Genomic DNA, 22,140 nt, shown 5'->3' with positions numbered 1-22,140 from the left:
TCAAGAATATTTTCCAACTGATTGAACAATTAAAAATTTAGCAGTTCCTGGTTTTCATCTTATCAAGGATGGTTGTTGTTCTCTTGGCTTTCCCTCTTCTCTCATCTCGTAGCTTATTATGGGCATCATAAGTTAGTTTTCAGCACTTCAGTTGAGTTTGTTTGTTCATTATATCTTCTCTCATCAAGCGCAAGAATGGTTTCTTACTTCAAAGAATTTAATGTTACTTTGCAATTTATTGGATTGAAAATTGTTAGCAAGTCTTCTCGGGCTCAAGATCATTTTCGTGTTCCATCTACTTTCTTTTCAATGCGTTTAGTTTGCAATTCTTCCACACAAATTTGCTTCTTATTGAAAGAACAATATTTTGCTTGGTTATTCTTTCTCCTTTTTTGTTTGAGTTATTTGGCTTGTTTATATTGCTGTTTTTATTGTCCTTTTAGTCATTTTTCTCCTTATTGCTCATAGTATATTACTCTTGTACTTTGAGCATTAGTCTCATTTATTAACAAAGAGGTTCTTTTTATTCCAAAAAAGACATTAAATTATAAGTTTGATTTCCTTCTCCCCTCAAGGTTCAACCTGAATCTTCAAAGGAATGCTTTTGTCCCCACCAATAAGAAGGTTGAGCTATAGATACAGACCTCACCGGAAGTCCAAGGAAGTTTCTGATTCCAGGGAGCAGTCTTGTCAATCTCCGGCAATTGTTAACTCCATTAAAGGTAGTTTGCCAATATTTACTAAGCCATTAAGTAATTCAGATGGCCGTTCAAAATCAGGAGGGTGCAAAGTTGTGGAAGATGAAGAAGTGCAATTAATGAGAGGAGAAAAATCCGGCCGCACCACCTGGCCCATTGAAATTCCGAGAGCCACTCATGAGTTTAATGAACCGACAGCTAAGTTTTTTTCAGTGCCCAATAAGAAGTTCAGAATTAACTTTGCTGTAAACAAAAAAATAACAAACTGCCCAATCTTTTTGAATTTTCATCAAAGGCAGCCCATCAGTCATAAGGCCCTCTTACAAACGCTTCAAGCTGCTCCAACAGCAGAACGTTGCCACAAGTTTATTCACATCTGTTAGTTCCTCCATCATTTGATGATACAAAATCAAGCAAGACCTTGTCCGGTAAACGCTCAAATAGTCCTCTTTCCTCTCAAATTCTTATTCTTCGTTTTTTTTTCCTTGGGCAGGGATACCTGTAAAAAAAGGACCAGCACCAACCAAAAGTGAGGAAATACTCTCATTTATTCAAGTCTTTCCCAAAGTATTTTGTTAGAAGAAAAGGACCAAAGGAAGTAACTAAATTGAGACTCATCAAGGAGAAGTTGTTCCCTGAGCAGAATCCTGATGTTTTAGAAAATAATTGTTCTAAAATCCAAACTCCCTCTCAAGCTAATAGGTCAGATTCTCAATCCTCTCGTCTTCAACACTTTGAATACTATAGCTTCTCAATGCCTAATTCAAAGGTGAAATTCCTGAGAGGTACTCCAACTCATACTCCTGTCATGCTGTCCAAAAAGAAGAGCGAGACAATTTTCAATTCTCCATTCAGCGTGAGTAGTGAAGAGTATGAACACTTCAAAAAGACAGATGGAAATGAGGGGCAGTTGCAAATGGAGCCCTTAGAATCGAAATGTTTGTTTCAGATTGATGAAGAGTTGGAAGATGAATCGAAGGTTGATGAAAAGTGTCCGGTTTTCCCACCATCAGTGCAGCCCATTGGAATCCCAGATCATCTTAAAATATCTTGTAGCTGATTGCAGTCTAGTGTTCAGTTGGTTATTCCCAACGGATTTTGCGTCCTCCAAAGGCTTCATGGACTTTCTGCACGAGTGTAAGCAGTGAAGGGTTATGCTTTAGGGGTTTTTCAACAAGATGCCCCGTCAAATAGCCTGCATCTTCATCCGAGCCTTAGAAGTTTTCTCCTCAAGTTTGGTGCCTCAGTTGTGCATCAGAAGTCATGGTAGCAGTTTGTCATCTTGTGTAGTCTTTGAACATTTTATGAATCAGATGTTCTTTGGTTGGATCTGAGATAGTTCAGCTCTTTCGTTTCGTCCTCTTGAGATGCATCTTCTTCAAGCTTTTCTAAGATTACTTCTTTCATGGTTATGGTTTTTTTGGCGCACTTTTGTTTCCTTTCCCAACATTTCACTTGTCTTGAATCTTTTCAGTCGTGGTTTTGGTTGTTTTTCTGCCTTGTTCGGGTTTGTTAAGCTTTTGGGCCTCATTATATTTGTCCGTGTATTTGGTTCTCGATTTCTTTGTCCCTTAGAGATTCAAGCTCTTTGTATATTTCTCTTGTAATTTGAGCATTAGTCTCATTTCATTATATCAATGAAGAGGCTTGTTTCCATTTCAAAAAAAAAAAAAAACACCAAAGGAGGGGATCTGAAAAACCCCAAAATCATTCAAATATCATTATAATAATATAAAGTCTAATTGTAACTTGAAAGTACAAGACAAAGTAAATATTATTACCACAGAGTCTACAACTAGCATTCCTGTTTCACCGGGTGGAGAAGCCACGCGAACCATCTAAACAAAGAGTCATGCAAACAACGGTAAAGCTTTAATTTGTTTTTCAAATAATTCTGGAAAAGAAAGAGTAGTTTGACCATGAATTAAACCTGCTCTGTTTCACTTCGGAGGCCAAGCCTGCGTATCTCATCAAATCCTTTGTGTAGAAAGGTTGCCTGTAATAGGGAAAAAAATGAAGATGACACTGATGATGATGACGATGATTTCAAAATGTGAATTTGTGAACATAATGTAAAATCAATGTCTTTCACCTGCATAGCAAGTATTAATATAATAAGGTCACACCAAGATCCCCAGTGAGAGACAAATTACACCCCACAATAAAATCATAGTCAAAGCAGACAATACTTATAAGAAGTCATTACATATTTGATTAAAATCAGGCATACAGTACGACGTGGCCCATTCTTGGAGAAAGATTTCAGATACATGAATTATGTACAGGGGAATGGGGAGTATGATAAACACAACTTTGCTGATATTGAAATGAATTCACAGTTGAAGGATTCATATCTATTCTTTCAAGGATATATCTGGCGTAGGGGTTTATTGGGCCTTTCTCTTTAATTGATACAAAATTACAAACTAGCACTAAAAGCTAGTAGGTGGATATTTGGTCGTTATATATAGGCTTCTCTAGCCACTTGGTCTTTTTAATTAGATAGTTAGCTGTTAATTCGACTAAACTAGTATAAGTATTAGCTCTCTCTTGTAAGTTGTAACCAAGCAGATTTCAGTTTACTAATAAATATATTTAACTTCATTACTGTTGTGTTGCATAGTTAAATTTACCTTCACTCACTAGCTTAAGCTTTTGAGTTGAATTGGTGATTTGAGATGGCTTTAGAGCAGGTTGCTTCAGAATGTCCTGGGTTCAAGCTCCTTCCTTATTGTTTTCTCCCCAATTAAAATTCATTTTTGGGCTTTTCAAGTATTTCAAGTCCAAAAGGGGGAGGGAGGGTTGTGATAAATAACTAAATTTACCTTCACCTACTAGCTTAAATAAAGCTTAAACTTTTGGGTTGAATTGGTTGGATTGAATTGGTGATGAATTACATCAAATGGTGTTAATACATCCCGAGTTCATGATAATATGATATTAGATAACAGACATTTGTGGGCTTCACTAAGTTCAGCCAATCATGGATTGCAGAAGCCTCCTACAGAGCCCAACTCTAGACCAATTTGCAGTCAGCTGAGCCTTCGGTGGAAGAAGTTTGGATGGTAGAAACTACCGAAATGGTAGAATTTAATAGTGATATATTTTATTTTTCAGAAAAACAATTTGATACGTGCAATTCAACAACACCAAGCCATCAAAACCATAAGTACTTGAGAGAGGAAAGCTAAAAAAGCTTCTAAGCAAACTTTAAGATGTTTCTCATTGGTTTGTATTGGCTGTGTTTAGCCCCAATTGGTCTCTATTTATTTGTTGTTTGGTCCTTTATTTTGTTGGAGGTGATGAGAGTGATATGGGAGTGTCAACTATGCCTGGGCGCCCCTCCTATTCCTTGTTTGGTTTTGCGATAATTGCTCACTATATAATCCTTTTGTGCTATGAGCTTTTGTCTAATTGGATATTAATAAACTGATATGAGACTGTTTCCTTTTCAAAAAAAGGTAGGCAGAGGATGAAAATCTTTGTATTTAAATTTTATAAGAATTATTTCAACAACAAACCTGAAGCGTACCACGGGGAATGGAAACTGCTTCCCATTTATGATCATAACAATCTCTACCCATCTGAAGAAATTTCAACGCTCTAACAACCTGCAACAAAAAATGTATTTCAATGTATCCTTAGTCCTAAGGAAAAAACCCACACCCGAAAAGCTGCACACCATCTGTGCCGCCAATATATAAAGGACATACTCTTTCCAAAGGTAAGAAAAATGCTGACGCACTTGAGGACTTGCTTCCAGCATTCAATGCCACTGCCCTGCCTTGCCAATCAATTACTGGGGAACCACTTGAACCACCTTTAGTTCCAGATGCAGCCTGAAAAATAAAGATGCCTTAGGAGATTAGACAGAGCATGAATCATTCTAAAACTTAAAACACATAAGTTGGCATCCTCAGAAAATAGACATGTATATACGGTATAAGCACAAAACCAATATGACGATACAAGACTGATTAAAGAATAAAAACTATCCAATAAGGCCAACAACCTTAATCCAAAAACACATCAATGGTTGAAGCATCAAATGAAAGAAACTTTTTGGAAAGATGCATGTGATGGAAATCAAATTTCTTAATCATTAAGTTGCATCTTTCAAACGGTCAAATAACTTTGGAGTGATTGGGCAGTTGTGAGGATGAAGTTGAAGTTGGCCTTTTTCCCTTTGCTTGTAGAGAAGCTCTTGCTCCATTGAGCGAGTTTTGTCATCTTTATTGTCTTTAGGTTGGTCTTTGAGAGTTTATTGTACTTTAGGTTCTTCATTGAGTTGTTATTGTTCTATTGTTTTTCTTTTAATATCAATGAGTTTTCGAGCCAGCTTACACCACGTCAACTAATCTCACAGTACAATCCATCTAACCCTACATCATTTGAGCATCTATAAAACTCCTAGATATTAAATCCTATGCGGGTAGTCACCATGGATTGAATGCATCCCTTCTTAGCCCTTTAGCAAACCTATGTCTTTCATTAACTACTAGGCCAACCCCATTATCATTTGTTTTTGTTCTATTGTTTGAAGTTCATTTTAATAAAACTTTTGTCCCGCGAAGAGAATCTTTTTTATATTTGTGAGTAAGCAAGTTTACACGCACGTTAACTAATCTCATTAGACAACCCGCCTTACCCTACAATATTTGAGAAGAGGAGTATGAAACTTGGAGAGTTACAAGAAATTTACAATTAAAATGATTTTTTTTAACGGAAACAAATACTGTTCATTGTTACGATGAAAGAGACAAATGCTCCAAAATACAAAATTCATCATTTCATTGAAAAGTTATGTTTTCTTTTCCAAAACAAATAAGAAAAACATAACAGTTGATGATGATTACAAGTCAAATAAGGCAAAAAGCCTACAACTAAGGAACACCAAAATCTTTGACCAACCAAGTAACAAGATTGTACTGCCACAGGGCGAAAAACTTTTTTTAAAAAATATCACGATGAGAAGAAACCAAACCCGAAACGAATGGGACTTTAGTATTTTGGATAACTTAAATAGGTTAGAATCAGCCATACACCTAATCATCCTCCTATTCTTTCTCATGCAATACATTTATTTCCAGGTCATTTATTAAGATCCCTTGTTAAAGATTGTGATTTGATTTTACTTTGAAGCTGTTCATTTTTCAGCAAGACATTTGGATCCTTGAAGTTTAGATCATGAATTCTCTCTGGCCTTGTTCAATCATTCCGTCGGCAGTTTATAGAGATGAAATTTTGTTTCAATGTATTGTTTCGTATTTTGATTGCTATTCTGGTGGTTGTATTTGTTAGTGGTTGTCTGCTTGCTAGGTTGCATTTTCGATTTTCTATTTTAGTTTGTTCACCTTTGGGTTAGTCGCTTTTGTATCCTTACTCTGGCATCTTTGGGTTGGGTTTTTTTTTTTGTCTCGTTGTCTCATTATCGCTATTCCATTTCAATATATCAATGAAAATCTCAGTTTCCTTTTCAAAATAAATAAATGGGTTCTAATTGACCAGTCCTTTGAAAATAAAAGAGGTTTAGCTTAACAACAAAAATCCAATAGGAAAAGCTATTCAACCAGAGCACCCCTCCTCTCTCAAATACAGCCGCTCTTAGAAGACTAGCCAAAAGATAACTATACCACCACTAAACTTGAAATATATCCGACCCCTAAGAAAAATGTTCCCTTGGGCTCACTTGTAACGAACTTCTAACAGAAATCTAGTCTCAAGATACTATTTTGTTTGGGTAAGAAAGGTAAGCTCTCTGTTTCCTCTCCTCTCTCCCCTCTCTCCCCTCTCTCCCCCGTCCTCTTCCCCTTCTGACTCTCTTAGATTTCAATTTTCCGGCGAGTAAGTTAGAAATGGAGGTGGAAAGATGCAGAATTATGGACTCTCCCTACAGTATTTGGTCCGAGAATGAGTTATTCCAAGTTGAAGATGTGGAAGCAAAAAAAACACTACCTTTATGAAGCTCCCAACTCTGCTGGTTCCAAGTGGCTATTGAAGATCTATGTCAACAATCAGAAAAGCAGTACTTTTACAAGAAAGAATGAGCCGAAAATGGCATAACTGAAGCCTCAAAGTTCAGAGTGGAGAAAGGGTTGGTTTTAAGTTGCAACTTATGGCCCAGAACAGGAGGAAGATCATTCATACATATTCTATAGAGCAAGGAAAAAAAGGGATGGCAAACGTTTCTGAAAATGTTGGAAAGCTTCACATCCAAGCATGATTATTCAGCATGGTTTTCAGCACAGATCAAGCCGAAAAGCAGTCACTCTGAAGTTTTTGGCCGTCCACAAAATGAGAAGAAGGTGTGGGCCGAGCTTTTCATCAAAGTGTTTATATTTTCTTTGTATAAAGCTCTTTACTAATGTCTCAACTCTTTGTGTCTTTGGTTCTTTCGTTGTTTCTTCTTTGTGATCGTTTGTTGGTCGCTTTCCCTTTTGTATTGCCCGGGTTCATCATTGTTTAGTTTATTTGGATGATTTTTGTCTTTTCTTATTCTTCTCTTTTTTTTTTTTTTTTTTTGGAACGGAAACAAGAACTTTGCTTTCCCTTCTTTCTTATTCTTCTCTTAGTATAATACTCTTGTAATTTGAGCATTAGTCTCATTTATTATCAATAAAGAGGCTTGTCTCTGTTTCAAAAGAAGGTTATCCAACTGAAGAGACATCCAGCAGAGGGCAAAACTTGAACCTCAAAAGAAATAGAGCTTTGAGGCTTGGAAATTGTTTTTTCTAAACGGAAACAAGACTTTTCCACTAAACTAATGAAATAAAACATGAAGCTTGGAAGTGAAATCAAAACATGATTGACTCGCCTGAACCTTAGATAAAAGCCTTACTAGAAGGCAAAATAGCGAAGGATAAACTTCTAAACCAACTAAACATACTTCAGAAAACCAATCTTCAAAATCTGGGAAGAAAACTTGCACAAGCTTTAACCATAGGGGCAATCTTCTAATCGGTTCTAATAAAAGACGAAAAAGATTTATTGACGTACAAAATGTTAAATCACTCACTTGCATGTAGAATGTGTTGAAATCATTATATCCATCTCTGCAACAAGCATAAAAACAATTGTCATGCTACTAGAACGAAAAAATATTTAATAGATCTGACAAAGAGCAGGCTAGAGGTCAGACAACAAACAGAAAAACTATAAAAAAATAGGATAAACTTGGGTCCAAAATTGAAATAGCATCATGCTAATAATGAATTTATCCGGGGAGAAAAAGGAAAAGGAAAAGAGAAAAAAAGCTTCTTTCAGATTTCAAAAAGAACAATAGAACGTAAGAGGAAAATGAACAGGAGCTACTTCTATTCCAGATTTCACTTCTTTCTTATAAGAAACAAAAACTTTAATTGGCTCATAAGGAGAACGTGCCAAAGGACCAGGGAAGCGAAAAAACCCATACATCAAAAGAGTTACAAAAAAAAAAACATCAATCACTTGCATACATATGGGGCTAGATGTCAAAGATCTTTTGTTTGTCATTGAAGAGCCTAGTGTTCATATTCCAGACATTATATGGGGCAAAGGAGCAGAAAAAGATATAAATATAAAGGCCTATTAACATACACACTGTTTTTTAATAAGAAATCTAACTTTCTACATTGAACAAATTAATATTGTTATTTTTCAAAGAAAATTATAAATAATGCACCAAATAGTAAACCCAGAAACTTAATTCCCCATAATAAGTCTAAAAATCCCATCTTTTTAGGGAAAAAATATTACATTAACAAAATAAGATTAAAAATGTCTAAAATTGTAAATATATTTTTTATATGGCTTGAGTTTATGTTAATTTTTTTTATATTCCTATCAAAATCTAAAATAGAAGTGATTGATCTACTACAAATTCATAACATAAAATAAAAAATAAAGATGTATAATAATACCAGGATAATATATTTGATGTCAACATTTGAAGTGAATATAACAGCCTGGAAAAAGTAATTTATGAAAACTACAATTAGATGTGCACAACATACTTCTTATAGTGAGGAGCCTCCCGATCCAGCCGAGCAAGGGTACCGGCTAAGATAGAAACCTGTAAAATTATTGAGACTCAATTGGCAAAAACACACAAAAAAATGGAATTATCTTGCAATGGGAATTCATTAAGGATCATTATGGATATAAATGAAGTTCAGAAATAATGATATGTTAAATTAAAAGCTTAAAACATAATTAACTATTAAGAATAAAGAATCATTATGGATGTAATGGTTCTGGTAGTTTCTCCCTCTATCTACCACTCTCTTTTTCTGTAATATGTTGGTTAATATGAACCTATGATATTTACAGATCATGTGTACCTACAAAAGAGTCCATGCCAAAATAATATATTTCTTGTATATTTCACAAAGAGAGAAGGGTTGTCTTAAATAGAAGAACAACCCATTACATAGAAGGAAAAAATAAATTTGGCAATTATAATACAATAAAATATAATACAAGAAAGGAAATAATCAACACTCTCCCTTAAGCTAGTTTGAAGAAATCAGTCATGGCCAGCTTGTCAATCAATTTTTTGAATTGCCACTTTGGAAGGGTTTTAGTTAACACATTTGCAATTTATTTTGTTTTTAGAAGATACGTATGCATATTACTCCCACATCGATCTTTTTCTTTATAAAGTATTTATCGACTTCAATATGTTTTGTCCTGTCATGAAGGACCGGATTGTGGGCAATGGAAATTGCTGCCTCGTTATCACAGAAAATGTGCATGGGCATTGTTTGAGTAAATCTCAATTCTTCCAACAATCTTCTTATCCATATACCCTCACAAATATCATGGACTAAAGCTCTAAATTCCGCTTCTGCTCTACTTCTTGCAATCACACTTTGTTTTTCACTTTGCCAAGTAACAAGGTTTCCTCAACTAAAGGAGCAGTATCCAGAAGTGGATATTCTATAAGTCGTGCTACCTGTCAAATCAGCATCAGTATATACTTCAACATTGAGATGGTCATTTCTTTGAAACAATAAGCCTTTTCCTGAAGTACCTTTCAAATATCTTAGGATTCTATAAATTGCATCAAAGTGAGAGGGCCAGGTGCATGCATGAACTAACTTACCATATTAACTACAAAAGCGACATCAAGACGTGTGTGAGAAAGATACATGAGTCTCCCCACAAGTTTCCGGTACTTTTTTCTTTTCTTTATTTCATTCTTAGTTGAAGCTTCCAATTTCAGATTCTGCTCAACGGAAGTTTCTACTACCTTACACTCAGGTAAACCTCTCTTTTAGCAAATCAAGAACATACTTACTTTGGTTGAAAAGAATGCCACTTTTGGACCTGGCAAACTCCATGCCTAGGAAGTACTTTAAAGTTCCTAGGTCTTTGATTTGGAAATGATGTGCTAACTTTTTCTTCACAAAAGTTAGTTACGTCTCATCACTGCCTTTAAGAATGATATCATCAACACAAACTATCAAACCAACAACCTTGTCATTTCATGTATGTTTGTACAACATCGTATGATCGGCTTGACATTGACTAAATCCATAGCTTGTGACTACTTTTTCAAAGCGTTCAAACCAGGCTGTAGGAGACTATTTAAAACGGTATAGTGATTTCTTTAACTTGCACACTTTGTTAATCTCGAGATCTACCTCAAAACTAGGTGACAAGTCCATAAATAGCGCTTCTTCCATTTCTCCAATGAGAAAAGCATTCTTAACATCCCGTTGATAAAGAGGTCAATCAAAATTAATTGCGACAGACAACAAAATTCTAATAGAATTGATTTTAGCAACTAGAGCCAATGTTTCTTGATAATCAACTCCATAGATTTGAGCAAGCCCCTTAGGAACCAATCTGGCCTTGTACCTTTCAATACTGCCATCAACTTTACATTTTACCATGAACACCAACTTGTATCCAACTGTTTTCTTTTCTTTTGGTAGTTCAACTATGTCCCATGGGCAATTTTGTTTCAGTGATTCATCTCTTCCATCACTGCTAATTTCCAATTCAAATCATTTAATGCCGCATGTATATTCCTTGGAACAAACAGGTTGGTTATTTTGGATGTGAAGGCTTTATGACTGTCAAACAATTTATCATAAGAAAGTTTATAATGGGATATTTGACACATTTCCTTTCCTATGGGCAATTGGAATATCAAGATTAGAAACATCAGGCAAGGAATTATAAGAAGAAGAAGTGGGAGAATTAGAAGAAGTAAAAGGAGAATGTACATTACCTGGATCTTCAGAATCACTTATTAGGGTATTAGATTGGTTATATGATAGATCAACTGCCTGTTCTCAATTCCTTTGAGTCAAGTCTCTTATAGTATAAACCCGTAGTTCAGGTTTTTTACTTGTCAAGTCAGTCTATAATGTTTCTCCCCCTGAAGAAGAACTCTCCATACTTGACATCAAATAGGAATCAATGATGTTTGGTTTAGTGTGGTGTCCCAAAAATTATCTTCAAGGTTAAGTGGCTCCCCCTAGAGAGAATTTTGGCTAAAAAGGTTGATTTTCCAAAAAAATAAAAAAAGATACATTCATACTCTCAAAATACTGTTTGGTCAAGGGGTCAAAACATTTTCAGGCCTTCTTATGGGAGACAGCCTACAAGAATGCATTTTAACAGCCTGAAGGTTAAGTTTAGCATGATAGGATTGGGATTATGAACATAAGCGATGCAACCAAATAATTTAACGGGTAAGTCAGAGAACAACTGAATAGCAGGAAGAATTTTTTAAATGATTTAAAGAAGTTCTAAAATTCAAAACCTCCGTTGGCATTCGACCCACAAGTTAGTCCAAAAGGCAATTCTAGTACCATTTCCAAGCTTGGAGAAAGCCAAGGCTTCCATCTTTCTCCAAGCTCTTGAAATATTGATCCAAGGACTTCTCAAACTATTTCCAAATTTTCCAATGGTGTGCCAATTAAAAGGTTCTTTACCATGAATGCTTCTTATGACTTGTCTTCATAAAGAGATCTGTAAGGGACCTAGTTAGAGTTTAAATGGGATTATTAGGAGAATATTAGTATTGTTATTAGAAGGGGCATATTAGTAATTAGTTAATAAGGTGGTTAGGGTTTTCGTTATAAATAGAGGCTTTGGGTGGGCTGTGGAGAGCAAGAAATAAAGAGTTCTGTAGTAAATTCCTTGAGTGGGAATTTGGTGAAAGTCAAGCCCTCTCGAAAGGCTAGGGGTTACTTGTTCTTGTGATATCATAGCTTGCATTTCAATATATTTTCATATATTGTCATATTTGATTGTTCTTGAGTTCTTCCTGTGTTCTTGAGTTCTTCCTGTGTTCTTGAGTATTTCATTGTTAGGTTGGGTACCTAAATGAATCTTCTTCCTCCATAAATCTCAAACCCCATTTAGCTAGAAGTGCATATTTTTGTTATTGAGACCTCCCAAGCCAAGGCCCCGTTCCAACAACATTTATATTACAAAATACTGCAAGGCTAAGGTTAAGTTTCTCGGTAGGTTTGAAACTATCCTCTTTTATAATCACAACTTTCTTCTAATCCTAAATGATTGGAAGGCCCTCAATGTATATAGCTTATTAGGAGGAGGTTTTCTCTACCCGGCCCCAGGTTGTTCTTTGTGGCCTTTTTGGTCATTCTAATATTCCCTCCATTTATTATCCAAAAAAAAACAGACAAATGCACACAGACTTTAGAGATAAGATGTGTACTTTATTGGTGCAGATAATGATAGGAGCGCAATTGTTTAATTAGACTATGGATTGAGTTAGTATGCTCAAGAAGGAGGAGTTTTGAAGTATCTTAAATACTTAGCACTATATTTTAATTTTGTTATCTTTTATATTTCAACATTTTTTACCCAAAAGATACTTTTATGGCGAAAAAAAAATTAAGAGAATGCTAATCAACTGTTTCTTATCAAAATATATATATATATTTCAAGATGCTTGGATCTTATCACAAATTTGTCCGTGCATAAGAACTCCTAACCCTACTGGGTTTGAATCTATAAATTGGTATTTGCACATGATAGGAGCACCAAAAATGCCAACTTGAGTGAAGTAATCTAATAAGTCCACTGTCACATTTAACCTCTCAAAATAATACAAAGATTGCATACTAAATAATGAAGAATTGAATTTTTATTTGGAACATATGCGAGAAAATCACTTCAGCATAGTTTAGCAATAAGAAAGATAAAATGGGACTAAAACAAAACTTTCTTTTTTTCCTTTCTTTTCTTTTTTTTTTTTTTTTTTTAGGGAAGAGGGAAAAACAATGTGACTGTACCTTCTCCCCACTATCATTACCAACAACCCTAATCTCAAGTCCAACACAGGCAGCCTCGGGAGCCAGGGGAATCTCCTCATAATTAAGAAATTGAATTGCACCAGGGTCATAGCGAAAGAAGCCAAAGTCATGAACCTAATAATGATGATAGTGATGTGCAACAAATTGTTAGTGTTCTCTTCCATCTCACCATTGAAAGAAAAGAAAGCTATAAAACTGCAAAACAGAGTAAAAAATAAGTTAAGTCTCTATAATAATGTCTGGAGTCATATCACAAAAAAGACCCTTCCACCAAACTTTTAAAACTATATTCAGAAGGGTTTAGGGTATCATAACTTTTAAATAGAAACAAGTACCAATGACTATTCGAAAAATGAGTGGAGGGAGGGAGGGGGGTTCTAGGCACCTTCTTGTAATAGGTTAAATATGCTTGAGAAGAAGTCTGAAAGAAAACTACTTCGTCCAAGTTGGTATACACTGTATTTTCATTTTTTTCAATAAGGAAAATGCCCTCCCCCTTTCCAAAAATGTAACCAGTAAAGGGAAGCGTGAAGATGGTGGACATCGACGAAATGGTGTGTGGGAGAAAGGTGTGGTGTAGTTAGAAGAGAGTGGTGGGTTAAAGGTTTGGGACTGAGAGATTGGAGTTGGACCTAGTAACAGTTGCTTGGATTAGGGACTGTCTGGTGGCAGCATCTAAGGCAGAAAACGGTTTTGATAACTACAATTCGACAATCTTGTTCATTGCAAAGTAGCAAGTATAGAGAATATCAGCTAAAGTGAGAGGGATAAGAACAAGAACTGCAATTCTACTTACTTCCATAGATTGGCGAATGGTATAGAAAACAAGAACTTCATTGGTTCCTTGGAGAACGATAGAGGGGAAAAAGATAGGGAGGAGAAGGAGGTCGAGGAGGAGATTCCATCTTTTTGCCTAGGCCCTCTATGCCCTGGATGTGGTTCTCAAACTCTTTGTTGAAGATCTAGAATGGTGTGACAAATGTCCTATTAGAGTGGGCAGACTGAGTTGGACTCCCTTTTTTTGTTGGCAGAAATCAAGAATGCAGTTGTTCACTTTGATAGGAACAAGCCCCTTGATCCTTATGGACTCTCTTTGACCTTTTTCTAGGATAAATAGGAGAACATTAAGGATGGTTTTGAGTGGGATTTTAGAGAGTTCTTCAACAGGGACATCTTGGAAAGTTTTCTAAATGAAATTTTTGTTCATCTCATTACCAAAATGGAAAAATGAATAGGGTTGGGATTTTAAGTCCATCAGTCTAGTTATGAGTGTGCATATGATTATATCTTAAGTGTTGGCTAAAAGACTGAAAAAGGTTCTCCTGTCGCCAATCTTTAAGGCTCAGATTACCTTCATTGGGGGGAAACAAATCTTAGTTCAGGTTCTCATTGCTAACAATGCTATCAAGGATTATAGAGGTAAAAAATAGGAGGTATCTTTGAGTTTGAGAAGGTTTATGATCATGTGGATTGGAACTTTCACGATAAGGTCCTTAAAAAGAAAGGATTTCAGTACAAATGAAAAGCTTAGATTTTTTTCCCCTTTTGGAAGAGAGACAATTTCATTGATAAGAGAAATGGTGGAGTAAGAACTCAATCAAAACTTGTTTGCCTTTCAAAAAAGAGTTAAGTTGATTTATTATTCATTGATAAGTGAAATGGTGGAGTAAGAATTTCATGGTTTGGTCAGGTCGAATGGACATTGCATAAAGAAATGCAGCCGCTTGGTGCACGCTAAACAAGGAGTTTAGAGCATACTCTATTCAGGATTTTTGTTTGAATTGGTCGGCTTTTACCTTTAAAGTTATTTGGATTTGTGTTTTATCTCCAAATCAGTACATTAAGCTCTTATCTGCCTTTTTCTCCTATCTATTACCCTAATGTACTTTATTATTGAATCTTATATTCTACTAGTATTGTATGGACATGATGAGGACGTTAAAGGAGTGTCAACCTAGTTGAGATGCCCGTTGAGATGCTCTGGTGCGTCCCCTAATCCTTGACTTAAGGTACATATGTAATCTAAAAGAAGATGATGAAACCACATCAATGCAATATCTAATTTATTATAAAAGAAAGGAAAAAAGAGTACATTTTCTAGTACAGTCTTTCTTTTAGTAACCACTTTTATATGAACTTAAAAATAAAAGTCATAAGTGAAAAGCAAAAAAGTTAAGAAAGTTGCAGAGTCTTTTTTTATTATAATCACCCTTCTCTACATACAAATATTGCATTTGACGTAGACAAAATACTATTATTTATACTTTAATGTTTTGTAGAACGTATGAGTTGAGCATGCATAAAACTAGGGTTGGCATTAAGGGTTTCATTAGACATAGCATCACCAGAGTTAATCCCCTGAGTGAACGTTAGTGTTGGTTATTAGAGGTGGTGGTCATTGAAGTTTCATCAACCAAGGTGGTTTTCGTCAAAAGTGGTTGGCAGAGGCTGGAGTTAGCCATCGAAGTTAGCCGCGCGAAAGTGGAATTCCGAATATGTCACCAAAGTTGCTTGTAGAAAGGTAGTCGTCGAAGGTGATTGGCAAAGCCCAGAGTTGGTTGCACAAGTAGAAGTTAGAATAATTCGCCAAAGTTGCTTGTGCAAAGGTAGTCGTTGGAGTTAGTTGCAATAAATTGTCATCAGAGTGGTTGGCAGAGCCCAGAATTGGTTGTCAAAGTTGGTCAAAGGTGGAAGTCGAAGTATGTCGTTGGAGTTGCTTATGCGAATGTGGTTGTCGAAATTGGTCATCAAAGGTGGTTGTTGGAGTATGTTACCAAAGTGTGGTAGAGGTAGTTGCCGACAATGGTCAATAAGTGGAGCTATTAGAAACATTGGAGGAATAAAGAACTGGAAAGACTTTGGGGTGAGTTGAGTTAAGTTGGTAAAATAGCCAACTCAACCCGACCAACATTTAAAGTTGGTGGGCCAAACATTGAGTTTGTAAAGTATACCAACTCAACTCAACTCCCCTTAATAATTTGTTGGTTGCCAAACACCCCTTAGTGAATCTACCAACGGTTGTTGTAGTTTTAGGTGTTGTTTCTCCTTTCTTCTCTTTCTGTGAGTTTTTGATATCTCACTTAATGCCAACAGTTTCCAATTTGGTTGGGCTCTTCAGATGTTCTCACTCAATTGTTCTATGTTTGTTTATATTGAGGAGTTTCACTTTGGAAGAATTTTTGAACTTGTTAAGACTGGTAGCTATTTGGATTAGCATTTCAAAGAACCAGAACAGATAAGTAGCTCTTTGACTTTTCATCTAGAAAAAAAAAACGAAAGACGAAAATGTTGGTATACACGGCGCCACTTTTATTCAAATTGATGAAAGAAAATGTTGAAAACTCATCCTTCATTGCTATGAAGCACAGACAGATACATTTTCATGTCTATGTCCGACATCCATCAAATACTTCAACACTTAAATATTTGTTGAACATGAGCTGACACTATTTAACAAAACTTGAGTTTGATGATCATGTGTCAGACACTCGTGAACATAAAGTTTAAAATTTAGACAACATAACAAATCCAACAAACTTGGTTTTTAAAATATTATCCAAAAGTTTTGACTTTCCTTGGAATTCATCCGCATAGATTTATACTAGTTCTTGAACAAATAGTTTTTTCTTAACAAAAGTCTAAACTTCCTGCAGCCTTTTCCCACGATTCCATCACAAAAGCTTCAGAAGTAAACCAAATTGATCGACGAAAAGCCACATGCATGAACCAGAATTGCAAGCACTTCAAATCACAGAAGACTTACCGGATCTCTGTATATAGGCCGTACAGGAACTTCTTCCCTATTGACAAACATAGCCTCTGCCACTACAGGTCCTGAAACCAAAGAGTGCAAAAATAAATAAATAAACAACATTAAATGGTCAAATTTACAAGATTCATGCAACCATAAGTGACATTGAACATTTTTTATATATAAGAAACGAGAGGGATGTGTCTCTGTTTCAAGATCCATGCAGTCTAAGGGCTGGGAGAAGAGAGAATCCCCACTCAAGAGAACTACCCACACATAAAGGGTTCCAATCCAAGAGGATAGTTACAAATAGATCATTGAAATAGTGACACCACCAAGAAGCATAAAGTTGTACATATCCCATAAAAACACTGAAGGGGTGATTTTATCTTCAAAAATTCTTCTGTTATGTTCCAAGAAGAGATCATGAAGCAAAGGACCACAAAGACATGGAACAATATAAAATTTGTGTACGCTACCAGCATCCTCAGATTTATTTCTTGGATCTTTTTAGGGTAAATTGTCTCTCATTTCAACAAAGATAACATTAATTCACGTACAGCCAGTTGAAATTTTTTTCTGAAATCTTCTCTGACACAGGGCTTAACTTTCCTCCCCTCTCACATATCATCTATGAGACCATTTATCATCCAAACAAAGATTTTCTGTATAGCAATCAAAACTTCAACAATAGAATAATGTCTGAAGTTTCATATTCCAATATATTCTTCTCCCTTCTTGAGGTCACAAAGGTGTATTCTTTGTAGAAAGACGTCTGCAGTTTTGTTTTTCCTTTATAGGAAGAGGTAAGCATCTGAAGATTTCAATCATATCCTTTGAAAATGCCAGTTTCTCCCTCAATTTGTGTGAGACCCATGTCTGGAATAGAAGGGTCATTTTGAAATAAGTGTGAAGAAGGCGTTTTGAAGACTTAGGCGTTTTGGAAGTTTGCATTGAAGTCGAGCAATGCGATAAAGAAGTATGTGTTCAACACAAAAAGTTAGGCGTTTTGATGTTTAACGCGAGAAGAAAGTAGTCATTTAAAGTTAAGTATTTCAAGGAAATTTCTAACCTTGATTAGACAGCCGTTTACGTGTTGAGTTAAACTTAAGCAAGGTTTGAGAAGCTAAGTAAACCGACACGTCTAAAGTGTTAAGTAGGAGCTGGCGAGCTAAGAGAAGCTAAAGGATGACTATCTAATTTAAGATTGGTATCAATAGGATTGAAGGATCTAAAGAGAGTTGTTATTCTGAGAATTTCCTAACTATTGTGTTGCTTGCTAAGGAAGCATTAGGCGAGAAGAAGGGATTCGGAGTAGTCGTTTAGAAAGGAAGGAAACTAAGGCTAAGTATTTTAGTGAGTGGTTTTCTAAAAGAAATAAGTGTTTTGAAAGCGTTCATTATGAGTCTCATGTTGTATTTATGTTTAATGTGTATTGTAATGATATTGATGTTGATGTTGTTTATTGAAAAGAAAGTTTCTAAACTAAAATTTCTATGTGATGATTGTGATGTTTGTATGCGAGTAAACCATTAGCCCTATTCCTATCAATAAGCTAGCTATTATGTGCAACATAATGAGTAAAAGAAACCATGGTGGTGTTGTAGACCACAAGGCATTGAGAAGTTGGCCAAATGCATTTGAATTAATAGCATAAGCAACGAGAAATGAATCTGGAGTTCCCAAGGGATGCTGGTGAAATGAATCCCAAGTTTATGCATGGACATGGTTCATGTTCTTGGTGGAAAGGAATAAGTAGGACTAATGAATGATTTATATGGTTTATTGAAATGAGGCGTTGAGGCCTATTTATGCAAATGAAAATGAATTTAAGAGATTGAATTGTATTCCCCAAAAGGTTTTCTAAATTTATCACTCACTAAGTATTTGACTTATGTGTTAAGTTTCCCTTCCTCAGGTGACAAGGCGTTGAGGCCAAGTTAAAGAAGGGTAAGGTGAGCTGCTACACATTGAGGCGTTAGCCAGAAGTTGAAAGTTGGGAAAGTTGCACTAAGTGTTGGAAGCCTTTTTCTTATAGTTCTTTGTAGATGAGAAAGAATTATAGAACGCATGTTATTAAGTTAATAAAGAGAAGTTTGTTGTTATGTTACGTTGTGAATATTCATATCGCTTAATAAGTTAAGGATTTAAGTTTAAACTAGGCAATAAAAGCTAAAGATTCAAGTTGTGTTAAGATTGGAAAGTTGAGTTAATTCCGCTTACTAGGCGTTTAGCATGCTATCTCGCGGGGATATATGCGTTGAGTGTCTAGACAGTAATGTGACTCATGTCTCCATTTGATCGCAAGAAGTGATCTTGGGACATGGCGTAACAATTTGGAAATATCATCTTGGAGACATATCGCATCGCTTGGCTAGTAACAAGGATTTTTGGCACATGATCGAGAAGGCTCTATTTCGCTCCACCCTTTCACGATAAAGGATATACTCTCTGGCATGCTAGTCTTTCTTCTTTCTTAATGGAATATTAGACTAGATTTTAGAGGAATGTAAAATCTAGGAAAGTGGTGTGGGCACTTGCCAAGTTTAATGTGTCTTTCTAGGTATCTATCTCTAAAAACTTTCTTAATTATCCCTTCGTCTTATTCTCTTGGATTTGAGCTCTTTCTCAACTTGTTGGGTCGTTAGTCGTTGTGTTTATGCTCCCACTTTTTGGTTTGTGATTTTTGTTAACTCTTTTGTATTCTTTATTTTTACTCCCAGATTTTTCATCAAAAAAGAAAAAGAAACTTTGGTTCATCAAACTAACCAGGTTTCACTTAAACAAAATACGAAATAACTTGAATTCTAATACCAGATGAACAAGAATTAAATATAAAACACCCCAAATGAAATCCCATCAGACAGTTGAAGACTTAATTTACCTTCTGAAACCCATTACACGTTAATCCCAACGAATTTCAGAGCTAAACAATATCGAGATAGGAGAATTGAACTTCACTCCATTCAGCAATTGCACAAGTAAGAAAAATAAGGCAACAGAAATGAAGGTCCAACAATACCTGGCTTAACAACATGACGATTGGTGAGGATAATCCCACGGCGCTTATCAACAACGAATCCAGTAGCATAGCTCGCACCAGCCGATTCAGTGTCGAATGCCCGACAGGCGGTGGTGCGCAACACAATGACGGCAGGAACAACCTTGTTCAGGGCTTTCCTCCAGTCATCAGCAGTGGCCAAATTCTCGCGGAAAGGTGGGTCGATCTCCATGCAAAGGTCGTCCTTGGTGGTGGAGTCGATTCCAATTGCCGCCGATTCTGAACCCAAGCCTTCGGAAGGATCAGCCATAGAAATAAAAAATGTTTCGAATTGGGAAATGGAGGAAGAGAGAGAATTTAGGGTTAGATTGATCTGAATTGGGTTTTAGTTCTGAGAGAAGAATCGAAGGGGAAAGTCAAAAATTCAGTCCATCAGTTCGACTGAACGAATAATGAATTGTACAATTGGGAAGAACGAACATCTCTCTCAGTTGGTTGGTCGCTTCTCCAAGATCTTTTATTTGCCAAATTTGGAGAAATAGCACTTTGTTTCGTTTTATATTTTAAAAATAGCACGGTTTTATAAAACTCTTAATTTTATTTTTATTTGATCAATCTCGATCGATCACGACATTCTTTCCAAATTTAAAAAAAAAAAACTCTTTGAAAGAAATTTATCGGTCTCTCCCGATCAAGTGCGCCACCCAGAGAATGCGTTTTTACTAAAAGATTGAAAATAAAGATAAATAAGCAACTACAGACTTTAGATGTTATAATAATTTTTGCTTACAAACTTTTGTTCCTTAGCATCAACAAGAATAATCTTAAAGAAATAGAGATTGTTCGACACTTTACAAGGTCGTTTGACGATGTCATTTTGCATGCGACTAGAGGAAGTCATGAGGGGAGCTCTTATTCAAGAAATTCCACAATATTCTTTTTTCTATGTCTAAAAATGGGACTTGAAACTAATCCACGGTATATTTGTGTTAGCTTTAATGAAGGCTTTATGGTGTCTTCATCAAACAAGTTAACCAACAATCTTTGTGATATGATAGACCAATGTTCAACGCACAAAAAATCTTTCAAACCTTAGACATAGTCTATCATTATAGGAAGAAGCATTGAAGTTGAACTGAGATTGTTGAAGAAAATTTTCAATAATTTTCTTCTATATATATATATATATTGACTAAGAAATGACTAAACCCAACGGAGGAGTTTCCACGATGGTCATCTTCTTTAATTTATGGCTTAAGATATTTTCCAAAAAATGACTAAAAAGTGTTTAGGTCTTAGTTTTTAGTTTTCATTTTAGCTTGTGTTTTTCTCAAGGACATCTCAGGACCATCTCGGAGCAACTTTGACACGAAATCATTGACATAATTGCTTCTGTTTTTCAACTCGGTGCATCTCGGGGTCATGATGGTCTAAGAATAGTTAACCTAAATGCTTATGTTTTCAACTGGGAAGCTCTCATGGCAAATTTGGCCTAAGAAATGTTTAATAAACTTCAAATTCTTAATAAAAAAAAATGCACTATCTCAGTGATGCACTCCATCGAGAGAAACTAAGAAATTTCCTTCAAAGAGCTTTTTGAAATTTATGAAGAATCTCACAGTAGATCTTGATTGATATTGATCTTGAGAAAAAAACAAAATTACGAATTTTCTAAAACTATGCTAGTTTTAAAATATAAAATAAAATGGCTAATTTTGTCTATTTTTGAAATATAAAATAAAAATCGCTAATTTTGTCCATTTGTGAATAGCCCACTAATTTTAAACTTGTCATAATTAAGGACTCTTTGTACCAACTTTCTTACCTTTTGTGTTTGGTCTTTCTTTAGTAATAATTATTATAATTTCTCTATACATAAAAAAAGAATATAATAACCTACCTGAGTTTAACTAACATATATATGTTCATATATATGTTCTCGAACACAATAGGTTTTGGATTCAAATCCCCCACCGCAAGTTATAATTAATAAGACATAGACCTGGTCCACTAGTTCCAAAAGTCTTGAACCTGATCCACGAGTTATTCTCTCGATGTAATTAATTCATATTTGTATTATAAATATTATTCATATAGATGTCCATTGTACATGCTTAGTGTTCATGAAGTGTCACTCTCCTCTACCTCCAACTCCATCCATTGCCAAAAGTCTTTAAAATGTCATGTATTTTATTTCAAATTTGTCAAATTGCCTATAAATAGTGGCATTTGGTAGATTTTGGAAGTACATATCATACACACTATCGCCACATGTCCGAGACCATGCGGAGCGGCCGACGTCCTCAAAAGTGCTAGTTCTAAAAGAAAATAGGAGTCGCACACCAATCTTTTTTACGGTGTGATTGGACACCAAAATAAAGTAAACAATTAAAAAAATGGTCTGCGAAAAAATTG

General features: G+C 35.5%; 1 protein-coding gene across 3 annotated transcripts in view; it reads right to left on the bottom strand.

The window, feature by feature from the left end:
• LOC116402505 (protease Do-like 7) overlaps window positions 1-20,234 on the bottom strand; it is a 50,092-nt gene extending 29,858 nt beyond the window's left edge. For 2 of the 3 annotated variants that reach the window (XM_031881867.1, XM_031881866.1), the window contains exons 1-9: window positions 19,747-20,234; window positions 16,737-16,807; window positions 12,953-13,087; window positions 8,690-8,748; window positions 7,714-7,750; window positions 4,412-4,537; window positions 4,220-4,309; window positions 2,629-2,694; window positions 2,480-2,536 (exon numbers count right to left, since the gene is read on the bottom strand). In XM_031881867.1, coding sequence (XP_031737727.1) covers window positions 2,480-2,536; window positions 2,629-2,694; window positions 4,220-4,309; window positions 4,412-4,537; window positions 7,714-7,750; window positions 8,690-8,748; window positions 12,953-13,087; window positions 16,737-16,807; window positions 19,747-20,035 — 930 coding nt within the window. In that variant the 5' untranslated portion in view covers window positions 20,036-20,234. The remainder of the gene's footprint in view (window positions 1-2,479; window positions 2,537-2,628; window positions 2,695-4,219; window positions 4,310-4,411; window positions 4,538-7,713; window positions 7,751-8,689; window positions 8,749-12,952; window positions 13,088-16,736; window positions 16,808-19,746) is intronic. The other variant, XM_031881865.1, reaches the window with a different exon arrangement.
• Between the last annotated feature and the right edge of the window lie 1,906 nt (window positions 20,235-22,140).

This window comes from Cucumis sativus, chromosome 3 (genome assembly GCF_000004075.3).
Source record: "Cucumis sativus cultivar 9930 chromosome 3, Cucumber_9930_V3, whole genome shotgun sequence".
NCBI classification, from domain to species: Eukaryota; Viridiplantae; Streptophyta; class Magnoliopsida; order Cucurbitales; family Cucurbitaceae; genus Cucumis; species Cucumis sativus.
The sequence above is the reverse complement of the archived record's forward strand: the minus strand, read 5'-3'. Positions and strand labels throughout refer to the sequence as shown.